This window comes from Elephantulus edwardii, unplaced genomic scaffold, assembly GCF_000299155.1.
Source record: "Elephantulus edwardii isolate Elephantulus edwardi_28Jun2011 unplaced genomic scaffold, EleEdw1.0 scaffold00550, whole genome shotgun sequence".
NCBI lineage: Eukaryota > Metazoa > Chordata > Mammalia > Macroscelidea > Macroscelididae > Elephantulus > Elephantulus edwardii.
The window spans coordinates 226,369-240,038 of record NW_006400300.1 but is presented as its reverse complement, the minus strand read 5'-3'; the positions used below and the strand labels follow the sequence as shown (position 1 = coordinate 240,038).

Sequence of the window (13,670 nt, the reverse complement as noted above, 5' to 3'; positions counted from 1 at the left end):
CAACAATATTGTGCCAATAGTCTTTGTAGTAGTTTGCAAACATCTTCGGGTTCTCTCAAATAGTCCTTGATAGGATGAATAGGTTCTCAAGGCCTGACATCTAAGAAGTGGCAGAATCAGGATTTGACCTTGACTTGTTATACAGACCTCCATTCTATAGTTACCTGAGTTCCATTCATCCCTCTAGTCCACCCTCTCTACTGCACTGCACCCCCATTCTAAACAAATGTACCCAAATATAGTAGAGGGCATTTGATTCACTCTCCTTTAGCTGCAAGAAGCAAGGGCAGCCATGTTATTTCAGCCCCTTCTGTTCCAGCATTTCAAGTTCTCATTCTCCTTGTTCTCTAGCCTCTTGTCTGCCCCTGCAATGGGAACCCAGGGACTTGGTCCACTCACCTTGTCTAGCAGTTCCTGGCGGGTGGCGGCTGTCAGACCTTTCCTGGTGGTTCTCTTGTGATCACAGACCCGGAAAGGTCTCTGGGGTGGTGGAGCCGAGTTCAACAGCCTCTGGCCAACCTCAGAGCTCATGTTGGCTACTGACCTGGTTTTTGGTAAGAAAGGTCAAGAAGGAGAAGGAGGAATGTGAGAGGGTTGGTTGGGATAGCCAGAGGGAGGGATGGATCTAGGTTGGATGATCAGAAAAGCAAAAGGTGAAATCATGAGAGATAATGGGGCCTGTGGTTTTTCCAGTGCTGGGGAGGTGTGGGAAGGAGAGGAAGGGGACGTAAGTGTCCAGAGGGCTGAATGGGGTTTCCTATCCCAGCCACACCCCCAGTTAGAAGATAGAGGGGAAAATTAGAGATCACCTGAGTAGGCTCCCTGGGTTCAGGGAGGAGAGGTACTCCATGGTGGAGGGAAGAAATAGAAGGGTGCTGCTCCTTGGTATGCTGGGGACTGGGCTCTGCTCTGGTGGACCTGAAGTGGTGTTTTCTGTTACAAAGCTAGGGATTCAGTGATAGTCAAGTAGGAATGAGCCAATCCCCAACCCCACTGTCTAATTTAAAAGGACAAAGTCCAAGGGGAGGGGGAAGGGGAGGGGCCAACATGAGGTATTAGATGAGGAATGGAGGCCGAGTTTACCACAGAAGCCTTTTTGTTATCTCAGGTGTGTTCTGTTGTTTGAGAGTAAATGGAAGCTACTTAAGAGGTTGGCATGCTTTTATTTCTTTGGAAGGAATATTGCTTTCTTGGTCTAGAGCTCTGGCAGTATAGTCTATAGTGAATTGCACAGCTAACCAAAGGCCGCAGGTCTCTGGCTGTTCAAATCCACCATCAGCTCTGAGGAAGAAACGTGGGCCACCTCCTCCCATGCGATTTATAGCTTCCAAAACCTGATGGAATGTTGGCTCTGAGCTGAAAACAATCTATGGCAATGAGTTTTCAGATACTGTAAGAACGGACAGTCTATCAGAGGGGCGCTGTATATGCTTCTGGCAGCACTGTAAGTAGCAGCATTAGGGAAAGTGAGGTGAGTCTGAGAAAGAGGAAACAGAGCAGAGGAGTAGAGCTTGGAGGAAAAGAGTGTGCTTGCACATGGTGGGAGGAGAATATGGCTTTGCCTCTGTCCACTGAAGTCAGAATGTTTCTTTGAAACCTGTTGTTAGGTGCCATGGAATCAACTCCATCTTATAGTGATGCTATGAAGAACAGCTCTGGATTTTGCCCTATCTTGTGGCATCCTTATCTGATGTACTTGAGCCCACTGATACAGTATTGACCCACCCTGTGGTGGATGACCCTCCACCTTTCCAAGCCTGATTCATAGCTTTCCAAGGACTGGCCCCTTCTAACAAAATCCCAAAGTATGTGAGAGGAAGTTTCACCATCCTTGTCTCTAAGGAGCACCCTGGTTGCACTCCCTCCAAGACAGGACTGTTCATTCTTTTGGCAGTCTGTAGGATATTTAGTACTCTACCCCACACTACAACTCAAAGGTATCATTAATTCTCTTGTCACCCTTATTCATTGTCCACCTTTCAGATGTTGTTGTTCAGTGCCATCAAGTCATAGGACACTCATAGCGACCCTCTGAACAAAAGTCCTTTACACTTGCATGCGCGACTTTTCATTCTTTCTCCAGGTTCATAGGGTTTCTGAAGGCAAGCTATTTACTGAAGTGGATGTGTCAAATGCACACACAACTTTCAGATGCCTAGAAATAATTGAAAGGACCGTGGGTTCGGTCAGGTGCTCCTTAGTCTTTAAACATATATTGCTGCTCTTTAGCACTTTGGCAAGATCCTTGACAGCAGAGTTTTCCAATACAACATGACTTTTGATTGAAATCAGGCATCAAGAGTATTATTAATTGTGGATCCAAGTAAGATGAAGCTATTGACAAAGTCAATCTTTCTTCATCTGTCATGATGTTGTCTATTCATTCAGTGGTGAAGAGTTTTGTTTTCTTCATGTTGAGATGTAATGCAAACTGAAGGCCAAATTTTCTGCAGCAAGCATTTCAAGTCCTGTTTACTTTCAGCCAGCAAAATTGTGTCATCCACATAATGCTGGGTTTTGATTAATTTTCTTCCAATCCTGATGCCACATTCTTCTTTTTATAGTCTAGCTTCTAGAATGATTTACTCAGCACACATCCTGAATAGGTATGGAGAAAAGATATAGCCCTAACACACAAAAATGAGGAGAAACAGCTGTGAACATCCATTGATAATTGGAACATGGAATGCCTCAAAGGTGAAACCAGGAAAATTGGAAGTTGTAAAACATGAAATGGAATGCATAAAAATTTACATTCTAGGCATTAATGAGCTGAGATAGACTGGTATTTGCCACTTTGAATCAGACAATCCTAAGACTTATTTTGCCAGGAATGAAAAATTGAAGAATGATATTGCTTTCATAGTAAAAAAAAGATCATTTCAAGATTTATTCTGAAGTACAATATTGTGATAGAATACTATCCATACACATACAAAGAGGAGTCGTAGTTGTGTGTTACTAAATTGGAATCAACCCAGAATTGATCCTCCAGTGAGTTTTCAGCGGTAGTTAATCACATGGGAGGAGATTACCTATCTTTCTCTAATGGAGCAACTGGTGGATTCGAACTACATACTTTTGGAACCTTTGCATACTCTTTTACCAGTAGACTACCAGAGCTTCAAGGACAACCTGATCCTGCAACTATTATTAAAATATATGCCCCCAAAACTAAAGCCCAAGATGAAGAGATTGAGGATTTCTACCAATTTTTGCAGTCAGAAGTTGCAGGTCAAAATTCATTAATAATAATTGGTGACTGAAATGCAAAGTTGGAAAATTAAAGATTGTTGTTGAGTACCATCAAGTCAGAACTGACTCATAACTGACCCTCCAGTGGGTTTTCAGAGGCAGTTAATCGCACAAGGAGAGATTGCCCTTCCTTCTCCCATGGAGCAGCTAGTGGATTTGAACAGTATGACTTTTGGATTGCAGTGCCGTTTCTTACCACTAGGCCACCAGAGTTCCCTGGCCTTGGATATTACAGAATTGGTGACAGAAATGGGACTAGACACAGGATGATTGAATTTTGTACAAGCAGTGGATTATTCACTGGATCAAGGATATTGTCCATGAAGAAAGCAAAAGGTCATTTGGAATCTAGTCACCAGAATTCTGTTTGGGAACCTGACCTTCCTGTTCCTCCCCTTTCCTCCTTAGTCCAGGTGAGGGGCTGGCTCAACATTAATTCCTTCGGCCTCCTCACCAGAACTGTCTGTTTTAGCCACGCATGTTTTTGTTGTTGCTGTTATGTGCCGTTGAGTCCTGCAATAGCCCTAACCCCTGCTCTGTCCTGTGCCAATCTCACTGTCTCTGACACACCTACCGCGATTACCCCAGTCACTGAATCAATCCACCTCATAGAGAGTCTTCCTCTCCTGAGTTGTCCCTCTACCCTCCCAAGTATGATATCCTTCTCCAGGGACTGGTCCCTCCTTGCAACACATCCAAAGTATGTCAGATGAAGCTTCAGAATCCTTGCCTCCAAGGAGCAGCATGGCTTAATCCTCTCCAGGATGAGCCTGTTCATTTTCTTAGCAGTCCTTGGTATATTTAATACTCTTCTCCAACACCACAGATCAAAAGCATCAATTCTCCTTCTATCCTCCCTAGTCATTGTCCAGCTCTCTGATGCATAGTTACCTTCTTTCTCACCTTCATCCTCTACCATTTAACATATTTGCAAGAGATATGGGGGGAAATATGGCAGGACCTTCCTTTGATGTCTTCAGGATTTCAACGTTTGGTGCCCTTTATCCATCTCTGATTTCAGAGATTGGTGTTACTATAATGGACAGATGTGTGGAAGCTCAGCCTCTCACTGATAGTGAACCTCTCAAATGAGTGCAGGTTTTTTTGCTTTCCTGCCCTGAAGCCTTGTCTGAAGCCAAAGCACGTCCCTCAGGCCCTGACAAGAAGCAGCTGGAAGTGTGTATAGGACTTAATACCCTTGGATAAACCTCAGGCAGTGGGAACTGAGATGAGTAAAAACCCCAATTTTCTTTCTGGAAAGCCTTCTGCAAGCTGCCAGGAGGTTCCCGATTCCTCTTTATCTTAACCTGCTCCTTCATTCCTAGTCCTTGAATTGACCATGTACTTATGTGATTACCTGTAAACAAGCCCTTGACTGCGACTCGGCTTGGCCAATGCTCCTGTGTTCTGGTTTCTAAGGAGCCCCCAGTACCAGTGTTGCCCGGGCAGAGCCTTTTCTTTCCCTTTCCCTCTTAGTTCCCTCTGACATCTTTTCATTTCTAAGCTTTGTCTGACCTTTCTACCAGAAAGGGCTGCATTTTTCTTTTTTTAACTTAAAAGAGTGCCAAGCCTCATGTCATAAGTTATCACTGAAGATACTCAGGGTAGTTATCAAGTGTTTGTGGTTCTTGTTACTTTTAAAATTTGTTTTAGCTTTCCCTTTTACCCAAACTACTGTTGTGAGGTGTTATCAAGTGACTCGTGGCGACCCTTTGAACCACAGACCTGAACCTTGCCACATCCTGCACCATCCTCACAATCTCTGTCATGCTCAATGAGCCCATTGTGGTAGTCAGTTCACCTTGTTGAGATCTCCCTTTCTTTCACCGACCATCTACTTTCCCCAGCATGATGTGTGATATCTCTGTCCTGAAAATTTGCCCAAAGTGAGTGGCAAATCACCTGCCTTGCCTCTGAGGGGCACTCTGGATACACTTCCTCAAAGACAGATTGCTTGTTCGCTTGGCAGTCCATGAGATATTCACTAATTTTTGCTGGCACCACAATTCAAAGGCATTGACTTTTCTTCGATCATCCATATTCATTGTTCAACTTTCAGATGCATAGGAAGCAATGGAAAATACTATGACTTGCATCAAATGCTCCTTAGTCTTGATACTGATGTACTTGTTCTTTAGAACTTTGGAGAGGTTCTTAATAGCAGATTCCCCCAGTGTAACACATCTTTTGATTTGTTGGCTGCTGCTACTGTGGATGTTGATTGTGGATCCAAAAAAATGAAATAATTGGAAACTTCAATCTTTTCTCAAAGTATTAAAATGAATGGAGTTAGGAGATCAAAAGGGAAAAGCAATACTGGACATTTCTCAAACTAAAGGAATTGAAGAACAAATTCAAGCCTCAAGTTACAATACTAAGGCATTCTATTGGGTCTTATCTTGAATGACGTAAGAAATATCAAAAGAGGATGGAAGGAATATACAGAGTCATTGCACTGGGTGGTGGTGGTGAGGAGAAGGTCAAAACGGAGCCATTTCAGGGAATGCAAATGAAGGAGGAAGTTCAAGTTGCACTGAAGTCATTAGTGAAAAACTAATACCCTAGGAATTGAAGGACTACCAGTTAAGGTGTTTCAGGAAACAGATGTCCTGGACGTGCTCATGAGTCTCTGCCCAGATTGTTGTTGCTAGGAACCACTGCAGTGGAACCAGCTCATCGCTCACTCTCCAATGGGTTTCCAGAGGTGGCAAATTGCATTGGAGGAGATTTTCCAACTTTTGATCTCCCTTAGAGTATTTGATAGATTTGAACCATGTGTCTTTGAGTTGGCAGAGCAACTCCTTACCAGAGCCAACAGAGCTCCTTCTGCCCAACCTACTCCATATCTATTATTTAACTACTGACTTTCCTTCACGTTCTCCTCCCCACTTTTTCTTGGAGAGGGCTGCTCCTTACCATGGCCCCCTTTCCTTTATTCTTGCTTGATTCCTGGTGCAGCCAGGGTGTGTGGCCTCTACACAGTTGTGTGAATTCACCACCCCAGCCAAGTTATAAACTCCTTACATCTGAGTGCATCTTCCAGTCCCAAGAAGGTGGAAGTTGGGGGGATTTGAACAGAGGCAATACTTCAGGTCAGGATTCAGCAGGGACCGTGTTCATCGACTAGGACTGGGAGCCTTAGCTGTGCTCCAGCTGATCCTGTTTCATGGGGGAGGCATGTTCTCACAGGCCTAAGCCTGTCAGTAATGGGAAGGAGTGGGGTATGGGAGGGGCCCTAGAAAAGGTGCAGGAAGAGCCAGACTTTGTCCCTCCTTATTCTCACCTCACCCTCTACAAATGTGACAGGCGTAGGACAGGAGTAGACACATTGCTCTCTGCTGCCCTGTCTTTCAGCTTCCCCAGACCGCTTGTGGATTCCTGACCCTACTTTGTTCCCAGCTGGGTAAGTGGATCCGTTCTTGTGCCTTTGTTACCCCTCCACAAAGGAGAGGCTGCTGGAGGGGTGGAGGTGGTGATAGCCTGGGAGTCAGGATAGGAGGTCTGGACACCACGGGGCTCTCCCTGGGAAGAACATAGGAGTAGGAAGGTCAATTGTCTGGGACCAGGAGATCTGCGTTCCAAGGAGTAAAGGGTGCGTGGGCCTGAGGTCCCCAGGGGAGTCATAGCTCCCAGACAGAAAAGGGTAAGGCTGCAAAGTGCTGGGGGGAGGCAGAGTCCCGTCTCCTCTGACGTCAGAGATAGCCCAGGCTTTTGGCCCCCTCATAAACACCTTCTATGGTCCTTTTCAGCCCTTCCACACAGCACGAGAATGTCCTGCTATAGTTTTCCGGGGAACCAGACGTTGCTGAGCTCCAAGGCCTCGAGGGCCACAGGCACCGTTTTCCTGCTGCTGGCGGCGCTTCTAGGGCTCCCCGGCAATGGCTTCGTAGTGTGGAGCTTGGCGGGCTGGCGGCCTGCAGGAGGCCGACCCCTGGCTGCCACGCTCGTGCTGCACCTGGCTCTGGCGGACGGTGCGGTGCTGCTGCTCACGCCGTTCTTCGTGGCCTTCCTGACCGGGCAGGTGTGGCCCCTGGGCCAGGTAGGCTGCAAGGCCGTGTACTACGTGTGCTCGCTCAGCATGTACGCCAGCGTCCTGCTCACCTCCCTGCTCAGCCTGCAGCGTTGCCTCGCTGTCACCCGCCCCTTCCTGGCGCCCCGGCTGCGCAGCCGGGCCCTGGCCCGCCGCCTGCTGCTCGCAGTCTGGCTGGTCGCCCTGCTGCTCTCCTTCCCCGCCGCGATCTACCGGGACCTCTGGCCAGGCAAAGTGTGCCAACTGTGCTACCCGACGTCGAACCACGCCGCAGCCCACCTAGGCCTAGAGACCTTGACAGCCTTTGTGCTTCCCTTCGGGCTGGTGCTCAGCTGCTACGGCGTGACCCTGGCGCGGCTGCGGGGTGCCCGCTGGGGCACGGGGCGGCACCGGACGCGAGTGGGCCGGCTGGTGAGCGCCATCGTGCTTGCCTTTGGCTTGCTCTGGGCCCCGTATCACGTAGTCAACCTTCTGCAGGCTGTCGCTGTGCTGGCTCCAGGCAATGAGATCTTGGCGAGGGTTGGCGGGGCAGGCCAGGCTGCGCGGGCCGGGACTACAGCCTTAGCCTTCTTCAGCTCCAGCGTCAACCCTGTGCTCTACATGTTCACTGCTGGGGACCTATTGCCCCGGGCAGGTCCCCGTTTTCTCACGAGACTTTTCGAGGGCTCTGGAGAGGGTCTAGGCGGAGGCCGCTCTAGGGAGGGCACCATGGAGCTCCGAGCTACCCCTCGACTGAATGTGGTGGTGCAGGGCCACAGCAATGGCAACTCCAGGGGCAAGCTGGAGAGGGACAGTCAGGAATGGGACCTTTGACACCAAAACCTACTCTTGGACCTGCCCTTCCCCAACCCTTTTCACTGCTCTCAGAACGACGACAACCGCTCCTAAGCATTGGCGAGATCCTTTCTTTGACCAGACTGGCTGGACAGAATTATCACACGCCTGAATCAGGAGTAGGACTGTGAAGGAGGTGATGGTCTGTGTTAAAGAGTACTGCGCACTTGCAGGCTGCCACGTGCTGCTAACTGCGAAATAGTCGGGGTGTCCAGCAGACGATGGCTTAAAAGTGCTCCCCCTGGTGGTTCGTGGGCGAGTTATACTGAGGCGGCTTGAGTCTCTGGTTGTGTCAGGCCAGGGCTGGGCACCGACCCCTTTTAATGCTATCTTGACTTGCCCTCCCCAGCTCACATGGTGACACTTTTGAGCTTTGGGATATAAGAATGTGCTCTTTTTAGGACCCATCCAGGTGTACACACATATGGTTGTTGTGTTGTTATGTACTGCCAAGTCAGAATTTACTCAGCTGACTCTCCAGCAGGTTTTCAGAGGCTGTAAGATGTGTGGGAGAAGACCACCCATTTTTTCCCCACAGAGCAACTAGTGCATTTGAACACCTTGCCTTTGGGTTGGCAGCACACCTTCTTACCCACTAGGCCACTAGAGCTTCCTCTGTGGTCACTAGGTTGACCAATTTGTCCAAGCTTTCCCAAGATTTTCCCAGTTTTAGTATTGAAAATGTTGCATCTTAGTAACTCTCTTAACGATGGTTGGTCACCTTGATGTTCTTCTTTTTCCTACTTAAAAGACAATTCACATACCCAAACAGAAGTAAAGAGAGAGTGAGGGAAATTTAGGCCCTAGGGTCACTCCAGGGTCACTGTGCTGCGCAAAACTGGACTTGGGGGTGGAACTCTGAGCTTGAAGGCAAGCTTGCAGGGAGTGTGCTTAGAATATGAAGTCCTAGTTGGAGGAAGAAGGGCCAAGGAAGGAGATGGGGGTGAGGAGCAGCTAAGAACGGGGAGGCAAAACTAGCCCAACGTCTTTTGAAGAGGCCTCTACTTGACCCCAGAGAGCTGAGCTGAATGCTTTTATCCCCAAACACAGACAATAGGGGCTTCCTCTCATCCTCATGTACTGGGGCAGAGGTTTTCTGCCTCCTATCGCATATCCCGTCTCACTCTGTGTGGTCAGAAAGCCCTTCCTCAACTCTGATCTCAGTTCTTGCTGTGGTTTCAGCCCATTTCTTTTCATCATATCCTCTGCATGACAGCTCCTGGGTCACCTCTGCTCTGGCTTTTCTTAAAGTGGAGTGACTGGGGACTCTGGAGTCTTTCCTGAGAAGGGCCAGGGAAGAAAGGTGTTAGAAGTGAAGCAATGAAGGTTCGCAAGTTAGAGGAAAGACCTTAAAGTCTGTGGCAGTGCATTCCTTGTGTCTGGTTTCCCTTCCCGGCAGGGCGTGCTGGGACATCACTGCTCTCATTCCTTCACTCCTGCCCTCCATGCTTGGCCCAGGCTTTTCTTCCTCCGTGTGACTAAGGTGAAAGCCGTTGGTAGGATGTGAGAAGGTGGGCAGAGCTGGTGCCACACCTCCTTGTCTAGCATCCAAATCTTAAATCACACCTTGGCAGGAAGGCCACACAGGTGAGCACATACGCTCAGCAAGGGGAAGAAATCGGCATTCTGCCTGATGGAGACTCCTTGGGCTCTGGTTTCTATTAAAGAAAACAGAGAACTAGTTGACCTAGAGTGTGTAAACAGTGCCCTGACATAAGGGGGGCTGATAGGAGGTGCTGGAAGTGGACTCTGGGTTGCCCCACCCCCTACTCACGGCTTAAACTGAAGCCAGGGATTGAGTGCTGCTCACTTCAGCATTTATCGGCATGCTTCTTTAAGCTGTGATGTTACCTAACTCAAACCCAGAGCCTAGCCACATCTCCAACCTACACTTCCTATTAATCTAAAAATCTACTCTGATCACAAAAAAAACACAAAGCTACTCAGAATTCTGACCTCTCAATCTGAGTCTGTTCGCCTCTCTTGCTTCCTTCCCTCCTCCTATATGACACAATTTTTTACTCTGTCCAATTCTCCAGTCTAGACCTGCATTTTAGGGCCACACCTTAGCCTACTCACTCCCCCCACCCCGCTTTCTCTGACTGCCCCTGCCTGGACTCTTCTCATCTGGCTCCACCCCTGAGGATTCCTCCTCTCCACCCCACACTCCTGGAACACAGGAGTGTGTCCCCCCCCAACACTGCCAGTGAATGGAGGGGGTGGGGTTCAGCCCCAGCACAGGAGGATGTATCTTCCCCCCACCTCCTACTCTGTAGTACTTCCTCTCTAGCTGAGTAAGCTGACAGTACCCAGATCTGGGACTCAGCCCTTAGCACTGGGACGAACCCAGGGATAGACCACATCACCTTGTTCTGACACTGGGATTGACACCAGCTTCCAACCAGCACCTGGCAAAGCCTGTAAGTATCCTGGGAGTGGTGGTGGTTATGGGTACTGCCATGAGAGAATGTTCAAGGAGATCCTTGTGCTAACAGGAGTTGGGAGGACTTGTCTCGCTGCCTGTCCACTAATGAGGTAGACACTGGACATCTCGGGAGAGTGAATAGGTGATTGAGGAAGTCAATGGGACTGAGGGTATTAAGATCCGGGCAGGTGGACAGGGCAGCTAGCCTTTGGGGGGATGCAGTAATGGTGACGTTTGTTTCTGGGCTTCAGGGCTCCTAATGGAAGGAGGCTGAAAGGTTCTAGAAATATTGTTGCTGCTGCTGAATATTTTGCAAGTGGGTCTGTGGTCAGGAAGGGGCCCCACGGCCCTGTTAGGAAACCAGATCCTCAAAGTTGGCAATGAAGGGGACAGTGCCTTGCTAGGTGCCTGAGAGCCTTCTGACCTTGCAAGCAGATGAGGGTACTCAGGCTAAGTGAGTCCAGGCTGCCAGGAAACCTTTGGTCCCCTATGTTCATGGGTGTGTCCACTTTTGCTCCCCAGGTCCTTGCAATGGCCATGAACACTACATCTGTAGCACCATCTTCACCAGGTCTCTTCATCCGTCCGTTGGCCATAATTTTACTAATAGTGGCATTGGTTGTGGGGCTTCCTGGCAATGCATTCGTAGTGTGGAGCATCCTGGCCAGAATGCGGAAGCGCTCTGTCACTGCGCTGCTGGTGCTGAACTTGGCTCTGGCCGACTTGGCCGTACTGCTCACAGCCCCATTTTTCCTTTCCTTCCTGGCCCAAAACACCTGGCACTTTGAACTAGTGGGCTGTCGCCTCTCCTTCTACGTCTGTGGTGTCAGTATGTACGCCAGCGTCCTGCTTATCATGGCCATGAGTCTGGACCGTTCGCTGGCAGTGGCCCGCCCATTCTTGTCTCAGAAGCTGCGCACCAAGGCGATGGCTGGTCGGGTGCTGGCAGGCATCTGGGTGGCATCTGTGCTGTTGGCCACGCCTGTCTTTGTGTATCGCAAGGTGACCCCGATGAATAACAACAAGAGCCAGTACTGCTCAGTCGACTACCCCAAGGAAAGCCACAGAGCCTTCCACTTGCTCTTTGAGACTATCACGGGCTTCCTGCTGCCCTTTCTGGCCGTGGTGGCCAGCTACTCCGACATCGGACGCAGGCTGCAGGCCCGGCGCTTCCGCCGCAGCCGCCGCACCGGCCGCCTGGTGGTGCTCATCATCCTGGCCTTTGCCGCCTTCTGGCTGCCCTACCACTTAGTGAACCTGGCTGAGGCTAGCCGCGCAATGGCTGGCCTGAAATACATGTCTGGGAGCGTGGGGTTGAAGCTGTCCTTGGCTCGCAAGGTGCTCATCGCGCTCGCCTTCCTGAGCAGCAGCGTGAACCCGGTGCTGTACGCGTGCGCCGGCGGCGGCCTGCTGCGCACGGCCGGGGTGGGCTTCGTTGCTAAATTGCTGGAGGCCACCGGCTCAGAGGCTTACAGCACCCGACGAGGAGGAACTCTGGGCCAGACCGTCAAGGGTGCTCCCACCTCTCCTGAGCCTGGTCCTGCGGAGAGCCTCACTTCTCCACCAACCCCCTCGAGTGACAACTGAACTAAGCCTTGGTGAAGGCGGTGAAGAATGCTTAGCTTTCCACCTGATGGAGTGAGTACCCTCACCTTGGCCTGACCCAATTCTGTAACCCAAGGAAGGAGGATGAGTCTGGGTCCTGGAGCGGAAGAAGAGGGCGGGGCAAGTGGCGGCTGACTGAGAAAACATGCTCTGACCTGGCTTCTACTGGCAGCTGTCCAATTAAAACTGAAGTCTAAAACGGGGTGAACCCCGTGAGTGGGCCATGTGTGTGATGGGAACCTGAATGCTCACAGGTGGTCCCCCTGAGAGGCTTTCCCAGTTTCTGTTCCCCATGACTTTCAACTCTGGAAAGCCAAAACAAAACAAATTCAAAATAAAATGCAACAACAACAACAACAACACAATTCAATCCGATGAAGTGGAGTGGATTATGTTTGATTCATGTCAACCCCATGTGCACGAAACCAAACTGCTCCATGATTGTTCGCGGGGGAGGGGGGGTGTCTAATCAGATCGCTAGGCCTTTCTTCTGTGCTGCCACGGCTGGATTCCAACCATCAACCTTTACCTTCCTAGTCAAACACACTCAGCTGCCATGGTCTCCACCTTTCTCAGCTGATTCTGAGTCAGTTTGCAGATTCCTGCTGTTTTTGAGTATGGTAGAGTTGGAACCCACCAGGAAGTGACTTTCTGGTGGGTTTTCAAAGGTGATAAACACAAGAGGAGATATGTCTTGGCAGCACAATTCCTTACGTATAAGCCACCTAAGAGCTCCCTAGGTTGCAGATAGTACTTTGATAAAGCTCAGGTCTAGAGATCAAGAAATCTCCTTAAAGGAGCTGACCAAAGAAGACCACCCCATGTGGGCTCACCACTTCAAAATGTCTGACTCAGGGGACCTTCTGAGAAACCCATGCACTATTCTGAAGCCTGTGATAGGTATCTTTGCTAGTGTGACTTTCCAACTTCCTGCCAGTAATCTTCATCCTCTCCGCAGGAGATGGTCTAGGGAATCCCCATCCTTCCCTCTACCTCCCAGACAGGCCTCATTTGAGAGTCAAATCATCAGATCTTATTACCTAGAATTCATATATCTTTTTCCAGCTACCCCATACCCACATACCCCGACAGTACGTGGGATTAAGAACCTTCTATGGTCATGGTCATGACAAGGGAATAAAGATTTCCCAAAGTGAGAGGAATGAGTTGTTATTTCCCAGAAGTAACTGTTCTCTCAAAGCTCTTCAGCCCAGCTCTCTTCTGATAACATTGTGGGAAGATGAAAGCAGCAATGGAACTTCTCTGAGGTTTTGAAATCTCTCAAAGAGAGAGCAAGCAGGGCAGCAAACCCCCATATCCATGTGCAATATCTACAACAAACTTAGGGGGCTGAGTAGCCTGAGAACCTCAAAATATGAGAGGGTGGGAAGAGGCCCTCGATATTCCAAGACCTGCATGATTTAAGTGTCTGTGCAGAAGGATGCAGAAGAAAGCAAGGGGTGGGATATCTGATGGACTTGAGAACAGGAGGCATCTCAGATTGTCTCCAGGTATTCATCA

At 49.3% G+C, this 13,670-nt stretch overlaps 3 protein-coding genes across 3 annotated transcripts in view; all 3 read left to right on the top strand.

Annotated features, from left to right (window-relative positions):
- The window catches only part of NOP9 (NOP9 nucleolar protein), a 35,791-nt gene extending 32,119 nt beyond the window's left edge, over positions 1-3,672 (top strand). The window contains exon 8 of the mRNA XM_006903268.1: positions 3,664-3,672. Within this exon, the coding sequence (XP_006903330.1) occupies positions 3,664-3,672 (9 nt within the window). The remainder of the gene's footprint in view (positions 1-3,663) is intronic.
- Positions 3,673-7,024: 3,352 nt separating this feature from the next.
- On the top strand, positions 7,025-8,098 carry LTB4R2 (leukotriene B4 receptor 2). Its single transcript, XM_006903263.1, has one exon. It carries the CDS (start codon positions 7,025-7,027, stop codon positions 8,096-8,098), a length of 1,074 nt encoding a protein of 357 aa, XP_006903325.1.
- A 2,971-nt stretch (positions 8,099-11,069) lies between these two features.
- Positions 11,070-12,131, top strand: LTB4R (leukotriene B4 receptor). The gene has a single exon (XM_006903267.1). It carries the CDS (start codon positions 11,076-11,078, stop codon positions 12,129-12,131), a length of 1,056 nt encoding a protein of 351 aa, XP_006903329.1. The 5' UTR covers positions 11,070-11,075.
- The last annotated feature ends 1,539 nt before the right edge of the window (positions 12,132-13,670 follow it).

Bases quoted from the DNA above. Each gene is read 5' to 3' on its own strand.
- LTB4R2 (XM_006903263.1), top strand. From the start codon at position 7,025: ATGTCCTGCTATAGTTTTCCGGGGAACCAGACGTTGCTGAGCTCCAAG.
- LTB4R (XM_006903267.1), top strand. From the start codon at position 11,076: ATGGCCATGAACACTACATCTGTAGCACCATCTTCACCAGGTCTCTTC.